The sequence below is a fragment of the Thalassophryne amazonica genome, chromosome 21 (genome assembly GCF_902500255.1).
Source record: "Thalassophryne amazonica chromosome 21, fThaAma1.1, whole genome shotgun sequence".
NCBI classification, from domain to species: domain Eukaryota; kingdom Metazoa; phylum Chordata; class Actinopteri; order Batrachoidiformes; family Batrachoididae; genus Thalassophryne; species Thalassophryne amazonica.
The window spans coordinates 28,045,605-28,073,529 of NC_047123.1; the positions used below are offsets into that span (position 1 = coordinate 28,045,605).

Sequence of the window (27,925 nt, forward strand, 5' to 3'; positions counted from 1 at the left end):
ACCAAATACTATTGATAAGTAAAGGATTGAATGTTTTATCACAAATTCACTATTATAATATCACAGGCAATAATCAAACTATCACAATCTATATTCAACATGGTGTCACAGAGATTCCCAAGTTTGAAAAGTATTTGAAAAAGTATTTGGAAATACTGTATCGGAAATACAAATACTTTGAATTCAAAATCAGAAAATACAAATTCTCTGAAAAATGTATTGAAGTATTTTCAAATACTTTTGTATTTGGCCCCATGTCTGGTTAAGAGATTGTAAATTTACATCATCTATTTTTAAAAAAACAAACGGGTTGTTTTTCCGAGAAGGCATGATTAATTGTTGCTGTTTTTTGTACCACTGTGTGCATTCCTGAGGAAACGTTAAGCTATTTACTGAGCAAAGGCAACCCTACATCCAGCCCCTTTTGTTAATCTCCGCCCTCTAAAAAACACAGTTTGAACACAAGCATGTTTATGGATTATATGAGTAAGTTCTTAACCTGAACAAGAGGTGCCAACTGGCTGAGAGCTCCTACATAAACACTGAGGCGAGTTGTTGCAAAAGTCTGGCAACTGTTCAGCAGAAAAATCTGTGTTGTTGACAAAGCAAGCACCACCACAAAGTATGATACAGCTTAGAGGCATCAACTGCGTCACAATTTCTGCAGCGCCCTCTGATGGTCACAACTGAAAGGCGTGTGTGTCAGCAGTCTGTTGTGTCCAACTCCTATGGAGGAGGGCTCGCAAACTGGAAGCAAATCGACACCTCCCAATCAGAATATGACTAGCATAGTGCCATTTTGCTACTGCTCTTGATACCTACTGTATTTTCTGGACTATAAGTTGTGTTTTTTGTTTTTTTTTGTTTTGTAGCTTGGGAGATCCTCTCTCTTATACTCAGGTGCAATTTATGTAAAAAAAATAAAATAAAAGTTCTGTAACAGTAAATTAAAACCATGCTTCAGTAAATTTTCAGTAGAAACAAGAAACAGCATTAAACATATTTACTCCATGTTGTTTAAGCTAGTATGTGTTGGAACAGACTTTTCAGGTTATTACAAAATCATTTTTCTTGAATACTTGTGAAATATACATTTCAAAAATAAATGCAACTTTTACATGTTTATTTCCCCTCTTTATGATGCGCTTTTTTGACAGTGTGACTTAATAGTCTGGGGAACAAAAAGGGTATTTTATTTGGCCATGGCTACGGGTACGGACCTGTATCTACAGAGACCGTTCTAAAGATACGGAGGGTGTCTTACCGACCAATCAGAATGCGCAAATATGTCCGTACTCGTACCATATGCGGCTAAAGAGCCGGCAAGGCTTCAAAACTCATCCATACGTTGTCCGTATCTTCTGTGAACCTTGGTCCGTACCTTTAGCAGTCCCGCAGAAGATACGGATGTACGTACCCATAGCCACTTCGATTTTATTTTGGAAACTCAAGGGACAGAAAGAATACGTTTGAGATTTGAACACATTCCCTCTGTCCAACATTAATCGGTGGAATGATTTTTGTAAAACTACTCAGCGAATATGTTAACCCAAAATGGAAACCCCAAGTAAAATTTGTTATAACCAGCCCCGGTCTCCCCGACTACAGTTTTCAAACGCTAAGCGGACAACTACAGTTATGTCGCACAAATAAAAACACGTCAATTAAAGCCATTTGGAACGTTCTCGAAGGGTATCCTTGTCGTTAACTAATTGTTTGAATCACTGCCGTTTGCAATAAAAGTTGGAAAGTTTGCAGAAGTTGTGCAGCAGCCACTGAAATCATACACGTCACCATACTGCAACCTAACATAAATAAATAAAATATCTGAAAGCAAAGACGGGCAGTAACCCCTCCGGGGGGGGGGAATATTTAATGCACATTATCTAATGTTTAAAAATCGCACAATAATCATGTTTTCACAGAGGAATTTCCAGCGCACCCCCCCAGCGGTGCCTCAAAAGGTCAACAAGCAGGGTTTACGCTCCGTCAAAAACAACAAGAAGCATAATTTATCTTCTTTAGACACACTTACCCGGTTAGCAGCAGGACAAACAGCCTGTTCTCTAACCGTCGTCCTCCTTATAGTGTCGCTCCTGGACGCCTTTTAATCCAGTTTCCTCCACCACGAGGTCAAACCGAATTTAAGAAGTCCACGCAGCAGCAGCCAGAGCCTTAAAGAGACACAACCCTCTGCTCTTGCTTTTTTTTTTTTTTTTTTTTTTTTAATATAGCTTTACACGACTACATTTTAAGGATTTTTTTTAAAGTCAAATTATGTTATTCCATCCGGTCTTTTCTGGAATGATTTCACACACAAGTCTTTGGTCTTGTCGTTGTTTTTGACTGTCCCGCCCACGTGTTGATCCTATTGGTCGGTATCGTGTGTTGGCAAGCGGATGAGGCAGAATTCTGTTTTCTCATTGGTCCATAAAAAAAAACCCCCAAAAAAAACCAAACAAACAAACAAAAAAAAAAAACACTAAGGGGCAGATTAACACTTTATGTGGATTCGACACAAATCATATAAATATATATAATCAGGGAAAGACAAAAAAGGGAATAAACACTTATTTCCAGTTTTTTTATTGGTTCCATTTATATACACACATTCAAAGAGAGAACAGAATAGTCTCGTCATTGTGTGTGTATATGTGAGGAGAGGTGGGCGGGGGAGCAACGAAATTTGGGGTGCTTTCCACACACACACACACACACACATATATATATATATATATATATATATACTTACTGCCCAAGGGAAGAAGCTGTTTGTCAGCCTGCTTGTGTGGGGCTTTGTTGGCCTGTAGTGTCTCCCAGAGGGCAACAGGTCAAACAGGGGGTAGGCAGAGTGTGAGGGGTGTCCTGTGATGGCCTTGGTTCTCCTAAGGCAACCGGATGTGGCAATGTTTTCCAGGCTGAGAAGAGGGCAGCTGATCTTTAGGACAGTGTTTATGACCAGATCTGTACCACCTTTCTGTCCTCGGTTGTGAAGCCCGCGTACCACACACCCAGACAGTATGTCAATATGCTCTCCATTGAGAAGTGAAGATGTCTGTTCTTCCTGAAACCCATGATGAGTTCGTCTTATGAATACTCAGGGTTAGGTTGTCTGAACCCTGCTCGCTGTCTCGTCCCCGTTGTCCAAACACTGAGTCTGCATATTTTATGTGGTTTACACACCTGTTTTTGTACTTTCTGAAAGTGAAAAAAATATCAATATCATACAATAAATAAAATTTGAGTGAATTGCCTAAATGCACTGCATAAAAAGGCTAAATTGCCTTTATTTCAATATAAATTGTTTTTAAAGATGTATATTTACCAAGTTATAGGTCAGTGAATTAAACTTCAAATTTATGTATTTTATTGCTGTCATTAGAAATTCTACATTCATAATATATGACACACAAGCAACATACAAGATTACTCATTTTATGATACAATAAAAATAATATTAATAAATGTGCCTTTACTTCAAGCAGCTGTAATATGGTGCTCTGCTGCCATCTGCTGGAAGAAATAGAATTGTTCAGTGAGTGCCAAAAAAAAAAAAAAAGGAATCATTAATATTGAATAAATTACAGAAATTGCTCATTAAACATGAAACTGAAACATTGCATTAGTTTTAGAAAGCTGTGATCTACAATAAACAAGTATTTTAAAATGTCCAGCTAACCTTGTTTATGTTTGGATCAATTTGCCCAGACTCCACCTCCAACTATGACAAAGGGCAATGTCTGAGTTAAAAACTGTGTATGGTAAATCACAACAACTAAATACTGCATTATATCTAACAGTGATTTTGCTGAATGAAAAATCACATTTCTCTATTCCAGCAATTGATAGACATTTCTGTGGGATATCACATCAGACAAATTTGCCTTTTTGAATGATTTGGTGTATCAAAGTTGACCATATTTGAGTCTTTTTGTCCTTATTATGTTCCTTTTTACATTGGAGATTTATAAGATGACAGCATTTGTTTCCAAGTTATTGCCTACGCAACGCGAGTTGGGTCAGACTACCTCACCCAGTCTTCATTTTTTACTGTAAAAAGCCTATGCTGTTACCAGCATAGGCAATAAAAATTGCAAGCTTTTAGGTATGTATCCAATATCCTTTAGCAACTGCACTGAATTAATCAGAAACTTACAAAGAATCAGAAATATAAATAACTAAAAGCAATGAACAGGGACACCAACACAACTCCTGCAGGAACAGTAAGAAAGCATAAAGGTAGAGCTATAAAAAATCTGTGTATGCATACAAGAAATCTATGAAATCTGCAGACTGTGATGTGTGCATGAGTGCACGCTCATTCCTTTGTTTCTTACCAGCTCCGGATGCTGCGTCTGTGGTGCGATTTGAATAACAAATGTATAGTGTGAACTTTCTCAGGTCAAATCCATGATGGACCTTATGGGAGATGATGCTCAGTCGAGTTTTTACTCACCTTAACTGTTGAATCATTGCACATAACTCACACATAATCCAGATTTTGCACACCTTTTATAAGGAACAATGAAAATAAATACACAAAGAAGCCAAAACATAAACAACAAATAAGTGTATGTGCGCATCGAGGAGGATAACCAACACAGGAGACAACAGTCGATCCTACTTCTGAAGGCACTACGGGGATTTACACACATTATCAGGCTCACTTTGGGTCTACTCTCTTAAACAATATTTTAAATAAATACAAAACCTATAAAATGTTATTGTTCCTCAGAAATCTGTTATATCATGAGAAGGAGACATTTTTCCATTTGGGTCAAAGGTCAAAAATTCTTTCTTTTCTTCTTTTTTTTTTTTTTTTTAAAGTGAACTGTCCACTAAAGTTGGCACACGTATGGAGGTGGGTTCTGGAATGGCTTAGGTCAGGTCAAATATACCAAAGGTCAATCAGTGGGGTCAAGGTCATTGAGTAAATGGTCAAAATTAAAATTTTTCACAATGATTTGCACTAAACTTGGCACACATATTGGAGGTCGATTTTTAATTTGCCAACGCAAGATCAAATTTTCCAAAGATCAATCAATCATTGGGGCCAAATGCCAAAATTTAAGTTTTCCCTCCAATTTACACCAAATCTGACATAAAAATGTTCTCTCCCAGAATTGTCCAGCCAGCTCAAAATTGCCAGAGGTCAGTGTCAAAGTCGTGTCTACTAGTTGGTCTACTCCTCCAAGGTCCTTTTGATGACTTCTACCAAACTTAGCATGTCAATAAAAGTTGACCTCATAATTGCTCTTAAAGAATCAAGGTCATGGAATTTTATTTTCAACTCAATTTTTACCAAATGTGGCACACGCTCGGCTAGATTCCAGGACTGCCCCTGGCAACGATAGCATTCAGGTGAACATCAAGGTCACTGGGGTCAAATGTCAGACTATTACCTAGTTTGTTAGATTTCCGCATTCAAATGAATGCATTTTATAAGAAAAAAATGCCATTATTCTTTCAAACAACGCCAACTGTCTGAATATTTAATTACGCCCAAAACCTGAGTAAAAAAAAAAACAACAACTTTGACTCATATTGTAACAGGTGCACGGTGATGAAAAAGTGTGTGTGTGGGGGGAAGAATCACAGTAAACCCCTGATCTAAAAAGATAAAATTTGAATTAAGAAACATGCAACAGAAACAGACATTTAAGATGAAATCCATCCCGATATTAAATAGAAGCAATGTGTTTTTGTCATGCCAAGGCATAGCATAGCTTAAAAATGACGTCGTTTCTGACATTGTTCAAGGCTGAAAGTGTTCCACGTGTGTTTAAAATATATTGTTTGTTAAAATAATTAAAAGTAAAAAAAAAAACAACAAAAAAACGTTTGGCCACTGCAATGCTGTGTCGCTGTGACGATATATACAATATGTAACACGCATCACAACATATGTTCAGTTCATAGTTGAGTTGTCATGGAAACCTCACTGTTAAATCTCTCTAAATGCTGGTGGGGGGGGATCCATAACTTTCGATGACTGATTAGCAGTGGTTGCGTCCGATGCTTTATATATATATATATATATATATATATATATATAATCTTCAAAGTTCAAAGTTCAAGTGTCAGAAGCCACCATGGATGAAATAATATCCACCAAACTGTCAAGTCCAAAAAGGTAGCCATCTTCCCTGTTACCCTCTACCCATAATGCTCTGTGGGTGAGCTCCTGCCCTTCAGGAAGAGGCGTGGTCTTCCCAAAGTCAATCATCCACACTTTGGCCCGGCCCTTACTGTCGTGAATGAATAACAAGGAGCTGCCAATCACCTGCCGTTACACAGAAAAAAAGAAGAGCATGAAGAAAACAAGGGGAAAAAAAAAACAAACAATTTCTTTTTTGCCCCTATCAGGAGAAATGTGACTTCACCTCATGGGTTTTGAAAAACGGAGAGATTTCCAAAGTGCCTCTGATGTCCTTCAGTCGGAAGAGGTAACCATTCTGAAAAAAAAAAAAAAAAAAAAGAAAACACACAAAAAATATAATAAATCAAATCTCATACAGCTTGAAATCCATGTATTTCAAACATATAGTAAGACCCTTCGGCTGTTCCCTCTGGGTCGCCACAGCAGATCCAAGGTAGATTTGCATGTTGATTTGGCACAAGTTTTACACTGGATGTCCTTCCCAATGCAACTCCACATTACACTGAGAAATGCAGCAGGTTTGAACTGGCAACCTTCGTCACTGAAAACCAAGCACACTAACCACTTGGCCACGAACTTGCAAGCCCTCATGTTTCATAAGTACTTACAAAATTCTTACTGTTATCTGCAAACACAAATAAATAAAATAAAATAAAATAAAATTTCCCCCTATTGGCCAGCTGAGAGTTCCTCCTGCACAGTCCTTTACTGGGTTCAATTTCTTAATTAAAATTAAAATATATAAACCTTCAGACAACAAAATGTGACCCACAGTGTCAAAGATTTCTGCTTCCTCTTTCACCACTTTATCCCATGTTCGATTGCAGATACATCTTTTGTACTTCAGATGAGCTGAGGTTTTGTCGACACGGTTTTCCTGCTGCTGCGCCACAAACATCTCATTCCTGCCAGTCAAGTGTGTCAACCTGCAGCTGTAGGGGGCGCTGCTGATTTAGAAATCAATGAAAAACTCCAAGCATCAGGAGCACAGTTGGTAAATCTGTATTGTTTTGGGATGGGGGTTCCACTGTCCACTAGATGTCACCATTGTCACACTTCAAACATTTTGAAGCAGCAAAGCATTTTATGATGTAATTGTTTCATTCACTGTTTTGGGTATTTTGAAAGGTTTCTGAAGCAACTGGATCCATCAAGTGGAGTGCCATTCCAGAGCAGAAACACACTGCATCCACAAACCTTAAACCCGGACCTAAACAAAGACAAATTCCACGTGTTTCCAGTCTTAAGCGGTGCTCCATTCTGCAGTCAGACCCTTGAACAATTCAAGTGCTTTAAAACTGAAGCATTTTCTGAAATCCCATCTTTTAACCAGTTCAAAAATGTTAATTACAATCTGAAGCAAGTGGGGTCATTCAGGTCAACGCATTCTGCTGTGCGCACATGCTTTCAGGAGAAATCTGACATCTGTCCTCTAGCTACACTGATAATGCACACATTTATGTTCAACAGTAAATTAATTTAAAATGATTCAATATCTATTTAACCTTTTAAAAAATGGGATTATCTTTTATTAACACCACTCTGCCTGAAGCTACAGGTCAAAGCCATTGACATACATGAGATTTAAGAATGCACACTCACAAGTATGTCCTTGTTTCCTTTGACGAAGTCATGGAAGGCCACTCTAACCTGCTGTCTCGTTTTTGTCTTCTTAAAATCTCGGTTCACCGTGCCGTCCTCCTTCTAAAGAACAAAAGAGACAAGCAGCATGAGGACGCAAAAAAAAAAAAAAAAAAAAAAGTGAAACATGAAGTAAGGAAGGCAGAATGGACAATAAAAGCTGAACAAATGAGGTTGGAAGGAAGCAAATGAGGTGGAAACGTTATTTTGGAGACTTTTCAATGACAGTTCAGAGATGAGAAGTAATAATTATATTTGAAAGACACCTAAAGGACCTTTTCATTCATTTTAACATCTTCACTCAGATGACTTCTAAATTTACTAGCCCAACGTGCACAATATCCCAATTCATTTCTTCTGTGCTAATAATGACTGTTTATTAATTAATTAATTGACTGTTAATTGTTTTTGTTTGTCTATTTAGCATTTTTAAATGTATTTTTTTTTTTGTTGTTGTAGAAGTTCTGAGAGCCCACAAATGCTTCACCCAAGAGGTTTGGGGGGGGCTGCATCTGGGATATGTTTCTATGACAACCGTAGCCAGCGAACAACTGGCTTCTATTGTATGGTGATAAAAAGGACTCACCTTCAGCAAGAACCAAGCATCTGTCCAATATGCTATCACAGATGAGGTTTTTTTTTGGTCTTTATTGTGATATATTTTGAGTGACAAATCAACAAAGATATACTTCTGCTCCCAGTTGCCTAAAAAGGTGCGGCAGTGACATCACAGCATTTTCCTGAAAGGTTAATGGATTTTCAACTTAGAAGCACACGGAGCTAACGCACCAAAAAGCAGTCCACGCTGAGAAAAGATGCTGGGTCATGTTTTTTTCTGGAGGTAGCTGCATGTGGTCACATCAGAGCAACTGAAAAAAGGCACCGGCGCCCACGGACATGGGACTAATGCGTGAAAAGTCTGGGTCTTGGATAGTCATAAACACGGACAGTCTACCATTGTACTCAGCTTCTCGAGAGCTCTGAACAAAAAGTCCAATGATCTCATCTGCAAATCTTTGCACACTGATACAACTCTCAAAAATGATCTGAACAGATCCAAAGTGGTCTGATCAGTAGAAACTCATCAACATTAACCAATGAATGGGTCATATTAGCACAGTGAATGTAACGTGATCCTACAGTTACATTAGACATGCGACTGCTTGTAGGGTGTATTACTGCTTTGCTCGTGTGCTGCCAGGCAACAAGATACTATTTGGAGACTGAAATATTTTGCCCTTTATGGTTCAGATTTGAGTACGACTTGAACTCTCTAACACACACACAGAATACCTGAGGGGTGCACTCTTCCCACGTCCACAACTTCTAGCAGAACCTACAAAAACCTTCATAAGACTTTATCTTTTATTTCTCTCTTACTTCATATGCACAGAGAATGAGAAGGTTGTGTTTTGGGGAATATCCCTCAGCGTCATTGCAACAGACATCTGGGAGGCCTTGAATGTCCTTATATAGCCAATGAACAGCAGAGACATTTGTGTGTGTGTAGATGTGTCATGTCCAGGTGTTGAAGTCCACAGGGCTGTCACGGACAGGCCTCACACACGACAATGTAACGCACACACACACACACAAATACATTCATCAGAGGGGTTTTCCGTGCAAAACAGGAAGTTAAGATCTTTGTCTCCGCGGGGCGCACGCACCTTGATTCCCTCTATCCTAAACCCCAGTGTCGCTGTTGAGCTTATGGTTTCCCTCCACTGCATGTATCTAGGTTTGGTCACCGCCTTCTGCTTGTTCTCTTCCACTGTGGGTGCTGCCGGATCCACCTCAATCATTTTCTGGTACATGTCCGGTCTCAGAGAGGGCTTCTTGCGTGCTTTGGTCAGCTCCTCCTCGAGGTAGGTCCTGGAAGGATGTGAGAAAGACCTCAGCGTAGTGTTTTATTTATTTATTTCTGCACTAAGAACAAAATCAATATAACACGGCGATCCTGTCCATACCGTACGTTTTCTCACCTCACGCCCATCTTACAGTCCATCACGCATGGACAGTCGAACTCAGCCAGCAGATCCTCCATCTGGTTGTATTTCTGACCATCCTTTTCTACATCTCCATGGTAACCGGGGACATACGGCTGCAGCACGTCCAGCATCAGGAGGGACAAACAGCGCTGCTCACACTCACAGTGTTTCTAAAGGACGTAATCAAGACGTTATTATCACAACATTTTGCTTCACGGTGAAGAAGCATGATGGAGCATCTTACTTTTAATATACGTCCGTTGGCTCCGGCCTTGAAGCTCCCTGTAAAAAGGAAGCATCTCAGTATGAATCTGCATTTGGAGAATTTTCAGATTCTTACTTGGACTGTGACAAAATTAAAAAAAAATTAAAATTATGCCTCTGCACACCAAAACAGTAAAGTTGAAATGAAACAATCAACATGTGCTTCCAGCTCATAACTAACTGGACAAGATAAATTAATGTAAATAGGAATCTTCACTTCAGTGGCAGATCTTGAGGGGAGATGAGCTGCTGACCAACAATCTGATGTACTATGGGAAAGGCTGATTGATGAATGATGTTTCCAGCATTTAAAATGAAAATTGTGTCGTATGGGCCGCCAGAAGAGGAGGTACTGCTGGCCCACCACCAGAGGGCGCCCTGCCTGAAGTGCGGGCTTCAGGCACGAGAGGGCGCTGCCGCCTCACAAGAGCGGCCGGGGTGACATCTGTCACTCATCGGCTATGACAGCTGTCACCAATCATCTGCTCCTCACCCCTAATAAAAGCAGGACGACACCTCCACCACGTCGCCGAGATATCGTTCTACCAAGGAGGTAACGTTCTCAGCCTGAGTGTTTTCACTACTAACGTTGTTTCAGTGAATACGTTGTTGCAGCTGTTTTCCTGAGGAACCGGCGCATGCCGCGACTGCTTCGCTCTGCATCCCGCCAGTTAAGTGGTTGACAGTAGCTACACAAGTGTGGATGAGAGGTGGAGGTGGAATAACCACCATACTTGTTACGGGGTGTACACACACCCACACCTGACTGTTTTTGCTCTTCGCCAGCAGTACCAGATCCGACACATGGAGACGGTGGCCACCTGGGGACTCGGAACTTGGCGGCTCCAGTATTCTCCTGGTTCGGTGGCGGAGGAAATCGTGTGGTTCCGGTTCTTCTCCAGACGGACGTCTCCTATCGTCGAGCCTGCCCACACGACACCTTGGTTGATTGATTCTGTATTCATTCTATAATCTGCTGTGTGTAGTTGTGGCATTCACAACAGTAAAGTGTTCATTTTTGACTTCTTCTATTGTCCGTTCATTTGCGCCCCCTGTTGTGGGTCCGTGTCACTACACTTTCACAACAAATTGTACATAAAAAACAACTCAGTATTTAGTTTCCCAGATTGCCTTAGAATGCAGACAATGCTATAAAATGAAAAAAAGCCAATTTTCTTCTTGGCCTCCTTGTGTGATGGAAGAACATGGGGATTGTGCATCTTTTGCCTGTTGCAAAAGATGGATTTGTAGTGCAGTGGAGCATAGAACAGTTTTTATATATGAATATACATCTAATATGGGGCCAAATCCCCCCCGCCCCCACATCTTCTAAGTGTAGCTGTAATTTCACGTCTTCTTTTTAAGAAACTCCTCCTCTGTTCCACTTCACCATAAAGCTGCATAAGTGGTGATGCAATGCACAAAAGTCGCGCAACGCGTGGCTTCTCCAGTCACAGCCACAGAAACTCCTTCAATTAAAACTGAAAGTCAACACAACATGCACATCTTGTTTCATTTTGACTCCATTTCTCACTGTCCAGGTACTTCTGGACCTGACAGTATACATGTTTTTGTTTAACCGCACAACAATGCATTCATCATGAAATCCTGGAACTGTCTGATGGTTGCGTCCACCGACCTGCATGTCCAGCCAGTTGTATCCAGGGATATTTCTTTTTGAAGGACATGACAAACGGTGACCAGTGGACCATGTTCTTAATCTTCTTCCAAGACTTGTGCTGCACATAAATAGATTAAAATATAAATTGCAATGATGTCTTAGCAACAAAGAATTCCACCTCTGCAAGTTTGCATTTGCTCATTCATATGATGGCAGTGGTGATTTATTTTTTCAAACCTGTGCCAAATCACATCCATTCTTAAAACCACTGGGTTTGATTTTCTGGTATGCAACAGAATAGAGAAAAGTGCAGTAGTACATAGTAAACAATCAAGTAACAAGCAAATAGTAAAAGCCAGACAATTTTTTAAAATAATTTTCAAAAATATTTCTGATTTTTGCATTTCTCGGGGGATACCTATGGTATAAGTGTCAAGTGTCAACCATATTTTGTTAATCGGTTATCCCGATTAAAATAAAAATAATTTTATCCTCACTAATACGCAGATATATGCACCAAATTATATTTCCCCAATCAATGAATCAGTTGATTGATTATATTCTATTACTCAATTATTTGTTTGGTCCATAAAATGTCAAAGAATGGTGAAAAATGTTGACATCCTATTGAGTATACTGTCACCGACAAGTGTATAAACTACTAAAAAACTAGAAAATATTTACATTTAAGGAGCTGGGAAGCAGAGAATCAAATTAATTGATCATCAACGTAGTTGGCAATTATGTAAGAGGTGATTAATAAAGTTATCCTTGCAGTTCTCATGAAAGTAGTGTGTCATCATGTTCTCAAGCAAAATTACTTAATCTTCATTAATATGCAAATATATAGATGATGAACCTTGAAAGCTAATCAGTTTATCTCCCTATCAGGGGTACCTATGGTGTAAGTATCAAGTGTGATGAATTGTTAATGAGATCATAAGAATGTGAGCATACAATGACAGACAAACCAATGCAAGTATGAAGACTGAACGAAGCACATACAATGAGCACAGCAACCGCAGAAAAAATGAATTAAATAAAAAGCTGCAGCGGTTATGGTGCATCCTTACATCATATTATCTCAGACAACAACCCGCAGAGCAATTAAACTGACATTTTTTGTTTGATTCCTCTTTTGTTTTCCTTTGCATCTTTCCTACGCACCTTAAGTGGGCGGGATTACAACACAAGGAAAGGACACAAGAGTGAAACATGGATGCAGTTAAGACAAAGGAGAGGAACCCAATCATCGCTATGGCAACATGCAGTCTGCTCCAAATCACCCAGGAAACAGGCCTTTGCATCTTGGTTCCCGTAGGAAGTTTTTGGCGAATCCAGCCGTTCTTTTAAAGTGTCACTGGAAGGAAAAATGAGTCTTGAAAACCAAACAAACAAACAAAAGCAACAGTGGGGTGTGCCTGACCACCAGGGACATCTCCCCTCTGCCTGCCCCGCTTCTCCTGCTCATCCACTCCTCTTTTCTTTGCCTTTTTAAGCGCACATTAACTCAACCCTGGAGGATCATGCAGGGGTTTCCCCTGGTAACGCACGCACACAAAAACAGTCTCCCTCCAAGGGCTCTCCCTGTCCTTGGCAAGGACAGACTGAACTGTGGGGACTCACACATGAATAAACACACACACACACATACACACACTGAACTATTTGGAGATCAGCCGGTTTTATCAGCAGTGCATTGGAAAATCCTGGCCTCAGCGATTACTGCACGTTAAAAAAAAGATGATGCATGACACAAAGTTTGCACAATGTTCCAAAATGTCATTTTACTGTAATAGTCAAAACCAATCACCTTTATGCAGCAATCCAATCAAGTGGAAAAATGACACATCTTGTTTTGTTACCTGTGCACAAGGCCTGAAAATGTTTTTTTTTTTTTAATGAGCTACTTTGGTGAAATTTTGCAATCGGGTCCTTTTTTTTCCTTTCTTCTATTTTAACAAGTTTGATCTCCAAACATCATTTAGAAAACGCCGCTAAAGCGATGATGACCTGACATATACGAAAAACACCTGCACTCAAAAAACTGATGCATTGGATAAGCTCAATTCAATTATGAGAAGGATTTTCATCTAATAAATATATGTAGCCCCAACTCAAATAAAGTGCATCCATGCAAGATAATTTAATTTAATTTAGTTGGGACTACATGTATTTATTAGATGGAAATCCTGCACATAATTGAATTGAGTTCATCCAATTACTAGGGGAGCTACGACCACTACCTTTGCACCCCCCCCCCACCCCCCAGGACTAAACCAAACCAACTTTTTTAGGTTCCATAGATGACCCCAAAACACAATCAGGATGTTCCCAAAAATAAAAACTGGCCTCAAGCCAGTTATCCAAGATGGCGTCCATGATGGCCGCCAAAATAGTTTTTTTTTACTTAAACACCAATGATTTCTGTCATTATTAAGTCTATTGTTTGTTCATACTATGTATTTTAATGATAAGGGTTCAATTGGTGGCCATTTTGGACGCCATTTTGAATCTTAAACCCATGAATTAATTTAGTTTAGGCACAAATTACTTTGCTGTGAACTGCAATGGTCTTCCCATTGAACCTCTGTGACATTTAAGCTGTTTATATGTTGTGTAACGGTGTTTTAGTGAAAAAACCCTATTTTGGTGGCCATCTTGGATAACTGACTTGAGGCCAGTTTTTATTTTTGGGAACATACTGATTGTGTTTTAGGGTCATCTAAGGAACCTAAAATAGTTGGTTTGGTTTAGTCCTGAGGGGAGGGGGGTGTGCAAAGGTAGTGGTCGTAGCTCCCCTAGTAAATGCATCAATTGTTTGAGTTATACACCCAAAAAAACTGACTCATTGGAATGGATTCCACCTAATAAATATATGTAGTCCCAACTCAATTATATTACATTATCTTGCATGGATGTGCTTTATTTGAGTTGGGGCTACATATAATTATTATATGAAAATCCTGCTCATAATTGAATTGAGTTCATCCAATGAGCCATTTTTTGAGTGTGAAGGAGAGGAGAGATTAGAGAGAGGAGGCCCGTAGAAGGAGAAACCGCACGTACAATACGTGGCATGATCTGGACGTAATAGAAATTCATCAGCTGGTAACATGACTATCTATGGTTAATAACATGACCATCCCAAAAAGCTGCAGGAGCTTGTTTTCCTCCTCATCCTTCAGATAGCGAGGGAGTCACATAAGGAGTTTATGCCTGCATCAATGAAGGGGAGATAAAATACCAGCCACCCTAAAAGAACCCCTTCTCCCCCCTATAGTAGGACATCGTGGTGGAAGATAACTTCTTGTTAGGTCATCTTTGGGCATCACAGAGACGTAAGTGTTTTGAGGAAGCAGTCATGCGAACATCCTCTTTGTGATTCAGTATGACCACACAAAGTTCAACAAATCTGTGAAAGATAGAGACAGTTTATCCTTGATGAACACCTAACAGTTGTGACCTTTCAAGATCACTCAAGGTCAAATGTCCATGTGATCAATAGAAAGCTGAGATACGCACTCAAAAAATGGCTCATTGGAGGAACTCAAGTCAATTATGTGCAAGATTTTCATCTAACAAATATATGCAGCCCCAACTCAAATAAAGCATATTCATGCAAGGCAATGAAATTTAATTTATTTGGGACTACATATATTTATTAGATGGGAATCCAATTCAGTGAGTCAGTTTTTTGAAGTATCACGCAAACAAATGACTCATTGAATGAACTCAATTCAATTATGGGCAGGATTTCCATCTAATAAATATATGTAGCCCCAAATCAAATAAAGCACATTCATGCAAGATCATTTAGTTGAATTTAGTTGTGACTACATATATTTATTAGATGGAAATCCAATCCAATGAGTCAGTTTTTTGAGTGTATCACGCAAACAAACGACTCACTGGATGAACTCAATTCAATTATGGGCAGGATTTCCATCTAATAATTATATGTAGCCCCAACTCAAATAAAGCACATTCATGCAAGATCATTTAATTTAGTTGGGACTACATATATTTATTAGATGGAAATCCTGCTCATAATTGAATTGAGTTCATCCAATGCATTAGTTTTTTGAGTGTGGCTTCATATTAGTGTATAATAGGAACCACAGGTGTATTTTTAAAGCTCAAGTCAATCAATCAATCAATTTTATTTATATAGCGCCAAATCACAACAAACAGTTGCCCCAAGGCGCTTTATATTGTAAGGCAAGGCCATATAATAATTACGTAAAACCCCAACGGTCAAAACGACCCCCTGTGAGCAAGCACTTGGCTACAGTGGGAAGGAAAAACTCCCTTTTAACAGGAAGAAACCTCCAGCAGAACCAGGCTCAGGGAGTGGCAGTCTTCTGCTGGGACTGGTTGGGGCTGAGGGGAGAGAATCAGGAAAAAGACATGCTGTGGAGGGGAGCAGAGATCGATCACTAATGATTAAATGCAGAGTGGTGCATACAGAGCAAAAAGAGAAAGAAACACTCAGTGCATCATGGGAACCCCCCAGCAGTCTAAGTCTATAGCAGCATAACTAAGAGATGGTTCAGGGTCACCTGATCCAGCCCTAACTATAAGCTTTAGCAAAAAGGAAAGTTTTAAGCCTAATCTTAAAAGTAGAGAGGGTGTCTGTCTCCCTGATCTGAATTGGGAGCTGGTTCCACAGGAGAGGAGCCTGAAAGCTGAAGGCTCTGCCTCTCATTCTACTCTTACAAACCCTAGGAACTACAAGTAAGCCTGCAGTCTGAGAGCGAAGCGCTCCATTGGGGTGATATGGTACTACAAGGTCCCTAAGATAAGATGGGACCTGATTATTCAAAACCTTATAAGTAAGAAGAAGAATTTTAAATTCTATTCTAGAATTAACAGGAAGCCAATGAAGAGAGGCCAATATGGGTGAGATATGCTCTCTCCTTCTAGTCCCCGTTAGATATAATTATCATAATTATAATATAATTATATTAATTATACTATAATGATACTATAATTATCAAGTGTGGAGGATTTAGTGCCATCTAGTGGTGTTTTTGCACATTGCAATATGTAATTTCCCTTAGAAGTTTTCACTTCTTTGACGATGGGGGATTCAAGCTCCTTTGCTTTCTCTTGTAAGAAGCATCATGCATGGCCTTCCATTTCACAAAAATCTCTGTTCCCAGTTGTTTGGAGTCAGCACAGCAGATCCGGTAGAGATCCACATTCACATTTGGGATATGGATGCAACTTCCTGAAGTGAATGCAGTTCAACATGCAGAAACGTCCAGCAGCTGGTCTTCCAGCCAAGAACTAATCAGGACCTACTCTGCAGAACTTCGGTGATCTGATGTGATTGGGGGCGACAACAACACCACGGAATGCACAACTGCTGTACATGGATTCCAAAATGTTGCTCATCCAATGAAATTTTTTTAATCAGTGATTAATAATATTTGGCAGTGGCATGTCTAGATGGGGGGCTGAGGGGGGCTGCAACACCCCACCAAGCTGCTGAGTAAAGTTGTGATAGAATACAGGTCTTGTATAAACAAAGGCTGCATGATGTACACTGTTTCATGCAGAATTAGGCGATTTCTGTCATTAAAATAAAAAATGTGCATTAAAAAGGATGACTAGAGAGTCAGCAAGAAAAAAAATGCACATATTGGCATATTTGTAATTTCTGATGACTGGCTCAAATATTTTGGATGTGAAATATTGCAAAAAGACCATTAGTTAAAGTCCCCTGAGCAAAGGTGAGATTATGTGTTCTCATCATTATTGGAAATTCAAATCACCGTCAAGAAAGCGTTCCTGTTTTCAGCCACTTAGCTAAAGAACAAGAGCGTCGGGTTACAGCGTGGAAAAAGTCTGCACTTTCTGTCAAATCAGGCCATCATCCAGCTACACCAGGTGCAGGTTGCCCAACTGCAGATGGTGTGTGTGTGAGAAAGAGAGAGCGAGACGGCGAGCAAGAGCAAGCAAGGAAGAGAAAGTGTGTCTGGACCATCTCAAATGTGAGAAATAACAGAGCGTGCCATCAAGTCCAGATTTAAGTGCGAAAGATATTAAAATGCAAGAAGAGGAGGTGAGGATTTGTTTGTCTGTGACTAAGAAGAAAAAGGCTTCAGACACCACTGTCATAACACCGCCGGTATTATGGCTCCATAAATCCTGGGTGCAAAAGTAGAGCTGTCAAACTCCGCCAAACAAGCCCTAAATCCAGGCTCTGTGGACTCTACGGTACCTGAAAGTGGCTGGCGAGAAGGTGCATGGTGGTGACCACGAAAATGGTGGCTCCGACTGACATTACAACAGCCCACGCTGGATACAGCCACGCAGACGACATCCCCATCAACGGGCTCAACGACACGCGGGACGGAGGCTGTCTGTTTGTCCAGGTTTAACAAAACCAGCGCTCACTCGCATCCCAGCGCCCTATAAGATGCACACGTGCGTCGCGCACAGTGTGCAAGCATAAACAATCGTAGGTCATTTGATTAGCAAAACAGCGAGCAAACGCAATCTGGCCATGCAAATCTCTGCACAGGTCAAATCGTGTGGAAAAGAATGAACCCGCAGACAGAGCAAACTGCTGCTTTTGAAGATACATTCATGATTTACTGTGTTTTGGGGATAAAAATCCATGTGTTTTGTCTGTTCTAGCAGGTCTGCTAGAGCTGTTACCCCCCACAACCTGATCCCGGATGAGCGGTTGAAAATGAGTGTGATGAGTGATGAGAGTTTTTTGTGTGAATTTCCATCTCTGTATGATTCATTTTCTCTCTTTTTTGTCCTTTTTTTAATTTATGCTTTGATCTTAAAATCAGCCTTGGTGTGGACCTTGGGGGTCAAAGCTTTGGGCTTTATGGGTCAAAGACTTGGGCTAAGCCTTGGTGGTCAAAATCTTTGCTTTGGACTTGTGGTCAAAGCCTTAACCTGGGCTATGAGGGTCAAAGTCTTGGGCTGAATGGGTCAAAGACTTGGTCTTGGTCATTAAAAGACTTGGTTTTGGAGTTTGGGTTAAAGAATTGGCCTGGGCTTTGGGATTGTGGTCAGGGCCTTGAGGGTCAACCTTGGCCTGGGCCATGGGGATCAAAGTCTTGAGCTGAATGGGTCAAAGTCTTGGCCTAGGATGCCAAAGCCTTGGCTTTGAAGTTGAGGTTAAAGAATTGGCTTGGGCCTTTAGAGTCAAAGCCTTGGCCAGGGCAGTGAGAGTCAAAGCCTTGGTCTGGGCCTTGGAGGACAAAGCCTTACCCTGTGCGTTGGAGGTCAAAGCTTTGGCCCATACCTTGAGGGTCAATGTCTTGGCCTTCATGGTTCAAAGCTTTCACCTTGATCTTGGTGGTCAAAGCCTTAGCTTTGGACTTGGGGTCAAAGTCTTGGCATGGGTCTTTGAGGTCGAAGCCTAGACCAGGGCCTTTGGGGTCAAAATCTTCCCTTGTTCTTTGGGGGTCAAAACTTTGGCCAGTGCCTTGGCGACCAAAGCCCTGGCCATCTTCTGGAGGGTTTGGGCCTTGACTACTACACTATTACACAATGTGCGCAGTGGGTGTGATAATGAAAATTGCATTAGCTGGAAACTAGCAGTGACACTGATCAGGCACAGGTCAGTGTCACTGCTAGTTACTGCTCCACCTGGTGTAAGACAGGGTCTTTGGACTTCTGTGACATATGTCACGCAAGTGTAACACGAGCTGTTTCAGGACAAAATTTTGTTAATCAGAAACTTAGACATAGAATTGTGCTACTTTAAGGATGTTCAACATCAAACCCCAATCATATTTGACTTTAAATACTAAAATAAAACATGTTTTGCACAATATGACCCCTTTAACCACTGCACATCTGTTATCTTTGTCTCACTCCTGACTTTTTCTCTGCCTCCTCTATCTGCATCCAAAGACCAAATGGACAAAGAGGAAACACTGCGAAGTTTCCACTGAGAGACGGTGAGAGACAGAGAGAGAGAGAGAGAGAGAGAGAGAGAGAGAGAGAGAGAGAGAGAGAGAGAGAGAGAGAACTCGAGAGGGGAAATAATAAGCTGAGGAACTTCTTGCAGACAGGAAGTGGGGGGGTTGCTGCTTACTTCAGCGACAGTATTTTCCACATCCGCCGATGACTACAAACAAAAAGATAAATAAATAAAATTTAAAAAGGCCTTGTCCTCAATACACAATGGACAAAAAGAATCCATGAACCAGCTTGTCTTCACCAATAATGTTTGCAACATATATTTTTTTTTGTTCACACATTCTGAATGTTTTCTCACATACGTACAACTGACTCAAATATTACTTAGCAAATTGTGCAAACCTCAAAAGGAAAAGGTATTTGCAGACGGGGCGGAGCAACGAGAGAAAATACGGTGAAAAACTCAGGCCAAAACGTAACTGTGGATTACAAATGTGTAATGTGGGGAAACACTGATACGTGCTGATGTTTTCAACAGCAAGGCGCTGAGGAAACAACAGCCCTGATATTGCTAACCACAAGGTCCCCTTGTAGATACAAATACTGCAAATGTCTGAGTCTGCAAAGTATAAACAGGGACGTGCACGCAGAGAATTTTTAAATGCATGGTGCACGTGATGCAGGGCACGCAAAAAACAAAAGCAGAGACAAACATCTGAGCAGCCAAGCTTGGTGCTTTCATGGAGGTCCACTTGAAAAGTGGCTTAGATTCTAAATATATGAAAAACACCTCCCTGAAAAAGTGGCTACATCTAGTACTTAAGTTATGTTCTAAGTAAATTCTTCAGGTTGATAAAGTAGACTTGCTTCCAAAGTGAGATCACTGAGGTGCATTAAAGCCCATAACAGACCTAAAGTATAACCTATACTCCAAATTAAACAAACACAAATGCTTTTTGGGTTTCGTAAACTCGCCACCCAGCAGGATAACGTGGGCTTTGTCTGCGTTCAAACTAAAATTCATGCCATTAAGTGTTATTGTGACCAACGCCTACATGGGCCTACGGGACACGATAAGTCCAGACATGCCAATCATAATGTGTCACACCCCGTCATCTTAAGTTGGTTTTACTGTGGTGATGCACAAAAACAACCACATTCTCCAAACAGTAACTTTAAAGCAGACTTTAACCCAAAGTTACTAGCTTGAGGTTCCATAAATGCAGGCGAAAATCCATTTGTGGCTCGTGTTGTGAGCTAGAGGGCGCATAGTCTGAGTGCAAACCTGGGCAATGGGTGCAAACATGCTAGAATAATGGTCCACGTTACACAAGGAATTTTGTAGGCATATCATAATATCAACCACTATGAGTGTCACCTATAATCCCCTTCAACCTTCAAGCGACCGACCCCAGCTATATATCTTTGTGCGCCATTTTTCTCATTTTAATCGGAAAAAAGTTTCCTACCATGAATTCGTCAATCGATTTTTCCTGCATTTGTTCATAGAATTTTGCAGGATCAGTCGACCTGTACTCGTATAGCAAGTATATTCCAAACTTATGTGTGGTCACTTATGACCCCGGGAAGATCTATGACATTTTCGACATTATAACTTCAGATGGTATTGTAATTTGCCAACTCTAATCATTATTTTTTACTATTCTGCAGGCCAACAGACCTAACATAGCAAGATTTACAGCTGCACAAGCATTGAGACTGATTCGTGATTCCCAGAGTGAGGATGAAAATAGCTCATGATTGTCACAAAGGATGAGATTGAGATTTGTGTTAAAGTACTGGCATATTTGCTAGTCACCGGTTCTTCTATATTTGATGCTATAATTATCCTACCAAATTAGTCGCTAAAATAGCTTGGTTGCTTGAGGGTTAAACGGGAGTGCGTATGGTGCACGGTGCTGTGGTATTGAATGGATGCATTGGAAATGTTGTGTGGGCCGCCAGAAGAGGAGGTACTGCTGGCCCACCACCAGAGGGCGCCTTGCCTGAAGTGCGGGCTTCGGGCACGAGAAGGCGCTGCTGCCACGGACACAGCTGTCACTCATCAACTCATGACAGCTGTCACCCATCTCCACGTCATCAATCCACTCCATAAAAGCCGGACGTCATCTCCACCTCACTGCCGAGATATCATCTACCTGTGAAGGTACTTTTCTCTGCTGACTTAAATCATTGAGTAATAACCTGAACTTCTTTGCAGCCGTATTCCTGTGGCGTTTCATTATCTGTGGATTGGCGTAAAGTGTGATCAGCGATGGCTTTGCTTCACACTCCAACCAGATAAGTGATTTAACAGGAGCTGCACGAGTGTGTGATTAGAGGTGGAGGTGACTTTCCACCTTCTGACTGTTTTTGTTACTGGGTGTGCACACACCCACATCTCAGTGTTTGTGCTCCTCGCCAGCAGTACCAGATCCGACAGTCGGGGACGATGATCACCTGGGAATTCGAGACTTGGCGGCTCCAGTATTCACCAGGTTCGGTGGCGGTGGAAATCGTGTGGTTCCGGCTCTTCTCGGAACAGACGTCTTCTATCCTCGAGCCTGCCCACACGTCACCTTTGTGTATTGACTGCTATCAGATTCTGTGATTGTCTGTATAATCGCTGTGCACATTCACAACATTAAATTGTTACCTTTTGGCTCATCTATTGACCGTTCATTTGCGCCCCCTGTTGTGGGTCCGTGTCACTACACTTTCCCCAACAGGAAAGGTGTGGAGAGGATTTCTGGCAAGGAAACGGAGCATGCAAGCATTCAAAACAATTAGATGACAAAACAGGCAAAACAATAAATGATAGCGAAACACCAGTGGGATTATTGTGTATGTTAATACCTGTTACTCCACTGTAAGGTGTGGCTATTTCATGTTGACTGATGGACCACACCCAGTGCAGTTGGAGCCATTGTGTACAGTACCATTTAAGGTAGGGTGGAGTGCTTCTTCTGTTATTAACTGCCACACGCACTGTGAGCCTTCTTTGTCTATTACAAGGTTGGAGTGCGTGATTAGTGTTTGTAATGTGTTCTAGTTTCAAACCATGGGTTGTTATGGATTATAATGAAGTATTATCATCTGATTCATTAAATGCAATCCTCTCATATTTGTCTCCATGCCGCCCTTACTCAGAGAAGGTAGGGCACTGTAAGATGGTGACGTTATGGTACAAACCTGAGTTACAACATTTGTGTATGCTTTAATTTTTTTTGTTATCTTTGTGTTCAAACCAGTTTCATGTCCTGATTACACACTACGTGCATGTGTACAGAGTGCATGTGCGTGCTATACCTGCTTATGTAAGGTATGTAAGGTGTGTTATGTTACACTTGCTTTTTTATGCAATGTCAAGCTCAAATGTTTTCTTGTGATGCACTCGACCACATTAAATTTTTAGATAAACACACTCACGGGTGCACCGATGAGCATAAGTCCATTCGGTATTGAAGGAAAATGGGCAATTTTGTCTGGTGGACACTAGCAAAGACACTTTTGTTGGGTTAAGTGTTGCTTTATGCAAAGCAAAGATAGGGCCCTTGAATGTTCTATTTACTGCAAAAGATCTTTTTTTCCCCCGCCTTGAAAATAGGCCAGAATATTCTTCCATTAAATACAGAAACTTTTTATGTTAAGAACCACTACACCTCTCACTCAAAAAAAAAGAAAAAAAAAAAAAAAAAAAAAAAAAAAGAAGAATCTTGGGACAAATTTGCCACAGAAAATCAAAACTATGCAACCAGTTCTTTTATTATTATTATTATTTTTTTAAACAAACACATGTAATTCATGTTTCACATCCAGCAGGGTTCCCCCCGTGTGTATCTCACAGTTCTGCGACCATGGGAAACCACACACTTGCACCGAATCCAACACGGGTGATTCTCACTTGCAAATTTTTCAGAAAAAGTGCAGCGATTTGCACAACAGCAGACAGAGGCTTGACAGGCGTTTTCCCTATCAGAGTACGTTAAGTCGACATTCTGCCTAGAGTTCAACTCACACCCATAAAGTTGCAGACTTTCACACATACACATGTACAGCTGTGAGAGGGAAACTCGGTTTGACGTCACACGGTTGCTAAGTAACTGGCTGCCTGGTAGAGAAGATTTTCCACTGCAGTACAAACACCATGTGTGTGTGTGTGTGCGCGCGCGCACGCGCTTTTGGGCATTACATTTTTACGTTTTCTGGCCTGTTATGACCAAAAAAAGTGTAAAAACCCTTGCAGAAAAGTTCATGCCCAGTTGCTTTGCTGGAGGATTAATTTAGAAATGTGCACAGTGTGATGTTGGACATTGTGTCACTATAGTGAACAAAAAAAAGTTTTAAAAAGTTACACATCATTGTGAAAGACTCCTGTGTGGCTCGGACAATATTTGAACTGTTATGACCATAACGGATGAGATTAAATGCGGCGTATACAGGGGGCGTGTCACTCACTGGTATTTTATATCAAGCACTACTGTGCAAATATTTTGGGCAATTTCTAATTCCGAATACTTTTGAAAAATGACACCAAAAACTTAAAATAAAATATGTGAACACTTTACATCTTCAAAAATACCCAATTTCTTTTAGAAGTCTCAGAAGTAACCATATGTTTTTAGATCCCCTTTTGCAATTTTATTAATATTGCAGATAATAGATTTTTTTTATTTTATTATTTTTTCTTTATTTTTGCTCATTACATTTTTTAACTAAACAATGCATGCATCTAATTTTTCTTAACTATGGCATTCAGTGTAATGACAGCACCTTAAACTTTGATATCAGTGATAGTGATACCATAACATAGTTGTGTGTCATACTTCACTGCTACACCAACTGGGTGGGAAAATGTGTCCAAACCTTTGACTGGTACAGTAAATTTAGGTTTTTCCTCTCTCTTTGAATTCATTATAATGTCAGCATGTTGCAATATATCTGTATTGTATTGGTATTGTTTTTTTCTTCAATTGCAAATTTAGGACCAGTTTTGCAGGTGAAATGTGATTATGCATCATAAATACATACAACCTTGATTTTAAGCCATAACTGTATTTTCAATTAATTCTTGTAAACATCCATTCTAAATTTCCCATATATATATATATATATATATATATATATATATAGTCATAAATATTCATATATATAATAATTTCTAATTCTCAAAAAACAAACAAAAAACAAAAACCTTATTTGTAGCATTTCTAGCATGTTTTGACTGCTGTTATAAATCTGTTCAATTAAACTGCCAATTCAGAACATTTTCTGCAGAAAACATTCCCAATATATTGATGCAAAATAAACCCTGTACTTTTTAATTACAAGAGATTTGCTTACATTAAAATGTTTCTAAAATAATGTTGAATTACTAAACCATTGCAACCTTGTACAGCATAAACCCCACAAGAAACTGGACACTGTGGAATGCTAAATCTTTATGCTGGGTTTTATGCAGTTAATTAATCATTAAATCCCAGCCACATATTTATTGAGACATCGCCTATGTGACATGCATAAATAAATCAATAAATTTACATTTTTCAAATAAAAACAAACACTTTTTCAAGAGCACAATCCCTGATTTTAATGTTAATTACAAATGCTAAAAATTGAATAAAGTGATCATTTTACAGCCAATAAATATGTTGCATAAAAATCACTGACTCTGAATCCCATCTGTTTCAGGCGCTTGTTGGCTGTCAATTTAATGCATGTGCAAGGATGTATTGCATGCACATACAAGCAAAAATATTCATGTGCAAGACAAAAAAACAAAACAAACTGGAGACAAACAGGCAAAGTTTCAGTCTGAAAGCATTCCCTGTCTAAAAAGAGGAGAAAAAAAAGACATTAATCTTGGCTTCGAACCTTGGAGCGACAGCTGGCAGCCAAACCATCAGCCGAGTTGTGTCTTTATGCATAAGGCTCAATTCAGATTCCAGTCTAAACATGTGTTTTAGAATCAAAACACTGATATATGATGCATCTGTTCACACAGTAAGCAGCAGCCTCGGTGGCCACCAGACCTCAGCATTGGAAAGAATAGAAACGGATAAAGAAGAAGCTGCACATATATTGGTAGAGACAGAGAGAGAATGAAGAAGTGCCTGTTTTGGCTGCAGCCATACAAATCTTTTCTGTTATTTGTATTTAACTTTGTAATTGCTATAATCCCATCAGAAACTAACAGATTATTCTGATGAATTAGTACATTTCTGCCCTCTCACTCTCTCTCTTAATCTATACCTCACTCGACCAACTCCACTGTTTCTTGTAACATTACACAGAATTCCGTGCCGTTGTGCCTGCATTATTTGATTTTTAGAACATAATCGTTGGTGAAACAATTAGGAAGTAAGTTTGCTTCTATGAATTTGATGATTTCTCTGCAGATAAAAAGTCTTGAGCTACGGCACCCGCTCCTAAATTCCATCATCCTTCCAGCATCCATCAACCATCCAGCAGGTGGCAATGTGCAGCAGGGGGCCCTGTGCATCAATGTTCATGAGATTTTCACACGTTTGTCCTCATTTTTATGCCCTTTTAATGGGTAGATGCACAGGATGATCTATCTGAGTTATTCCCGTAGGAATGCACTCATTCATTCAATGACAGATTGATTCACTGCATTTTTACAGGATACATGTCCAGGCTTTTCCAAAGCCGAGGAGCAAAATCACACTTCTCATTTTCCTTGAGTGAATATAACAAAGGCAGGCTGCTGCCTGTTAGAGTGACAGATGCATTGAGCATACCTTTAATTTTTTGTATATATCTTGCAGGTTATTTTGCAGAACGCATTAATTTGTGTTGGATATTTTCCTTTTCTTGCACATTTTTCTTGCATTTTGCAGAAATGTAGTTCCAAAGTTCCTCTACATCTGAGCATGTGTGTGTCTTTAAAATGTGGAAAAGGTTTTGTGTCTTTGTATCTTATGTTTCACAATGTTTTTCTTTTGTCTCTGCCTTATTCTCCACCTCTTCTCTGTCTCACTCTCTCACCCTCTGTCCCTCACCTACATACCTCCCACACGACCACGCGTGCTTTATGTGTTCCTGCATGTTCGCTTTCTGCGCTCGTAAGCCTGGCTTCTTCGCAACAATCACAGATGGGATACGAGAACGCGGATGAGCCTGACGTTTGACAGTTTTTGCAATGTGACGGAGGTAATCCAGACGGTGTCCAGATATATGCAAAAGCCATTCAAATCAATCAGACAAATGGTTTGTGATCCGTGTCCACAAGGAGAGGTGACTTGGAAATACTCATGTATGTATCACATAGACGTGTCTGAAGAAAACTGGATGCAAAAGTTAGGATTTAATCCTGATAATGCGTTAGCTTGTCCAAATACTTACATAATAGAGGCACTTACGTACACACACATTCATCTCACAGCACAGAACGAGCTTTTGTTAATGTGAATGTCAGGGATTACTCAGGGAGAGACCTGAGGGCTGAAGCAAATCTGTCACAGGAGCGCCAATGAGCGTGCACAGGCGCATTCACATGCACACACACATACACACTCACTCATGAACAGGCCCACATTAAGATGCCAAGATCTGGAAACTGCACAATTTGTTTCCAAACAGCTCTCAACAAGTTGATTTCATACATACACACACCTATACACTCTCCGGCCACTTTATTAGGTACACCTGTTCAACTGCTTGTTCACAGAACTAGCGAATCACCCAATCACATGGCAGCAACTCGATGCATTTAGTCATCTAGACGTGGTGAAGATGACTTGCTGAACTTCAAACTGAGTATCAGAATGGGGAAGAAAGGGGATTTAAGTGACTGAATGTGACAATGTTGTTGGGGCCAAACGGGCTGCTCTGAATTTCAAAAACTGCAGATCTACTGGGACATTCACCCACAACCTTTAACCATTTACAGAGAATGGTCCAAAGAAGAGATGATGTCCAGCGAACGGCAGTTATGTGAACGAAAATGCCTTGTTGATGTCAGAGGTCAAAGGAGAATGAGCAGACTGGTTGAATATGCGACTGTGTGATGCCATCATGACAATACGGACCAACATCTCTGAGGAATGCTTCAAACACTTTGTTGAATTTATGCCACCAAGAATTAAGGCAGCTCTGAAGGCAAAAAGGGGTCCAACTCAGTACCAGCGAAGTGTACCTAATAAAGTGGCCGGTTAGTATATAGCTATATAATGATTGATATCTATCTAGCTATAAAGATAGATATATACATATGATGATTCTCTACCATTGCTGCTATTATTGTGTTAAATATTTTCTATCACATGTCATATTTTCTATCTTTTATAATGTTAATCTCCAACATAAAGTTAAATAATCAGTATTAGTGTTATG

General features: G+C 40.1%; 2 protein-coding genes across 2 annotated transcripts in view; both read right to left on the reverse strand.

Moving 5' to 3' along the window:
* coq8aa (coenzyme Q8A, genome duplicate a) overlaps positions 1 to 2,266 on the reverse strand; it is a 29,484-nt gene extending 27,218 nt beyond the window's left edge. Inside the window, exon 1 of the mRNA XM_034162063.1 lies at positions 2,036 to 2,266. The gene's annotated coding sequence lies outside the window, so the exon portion shown is untranslated. The remainder of the gene's footprint in view (positions 1 to 2,035) is intronic.
* A 2,483-nt stretch (positions 2,267 to 4,749) lies between these two features.
* The window catches only part of itpkb (inositol-trisphosphate 3-kinase B), a 39,852-nt gene continuing 16,676 nt past the window's right edge, over positions 4,750 to 27,925 (reverse strand). The window contains exons 6-12 of the mRNA XM_034162062.1: positions 11,693 to 11,792; positions 10,034 to 10,071; positions 9,784 to 9,959; positions 9,469 to 9,673; positions 7,763 to 7,864; positions 6,384 to 6,455; positions 4,750 to 6,283 (exon numbers count right to left, since the gene is read on the reverse strand). Coding sequence (XP_034017953.1) covers positions 6,074 to 6,283; positions 6,384 to 6,455; positions 7,763 to 7,864; positions 9,469 to 9,673; positions 9,784 to 9,959; positions 10,034 to 10,071; positions 11,693 to 11,792 — 903 coding nt within the window. The 3' untranslated portion in view covers positions 4,750 to 6,073. The remainder of the gene's footprint in view (positions 6,284 to 6,383; positions 6,456 to 7,762; positions 7,865 to 9,468; positions 9,674 to 9,783; positions 9,960 to 10,033; positions 10,072 to 11,692; positions 11,793 to 27,925) is intronic.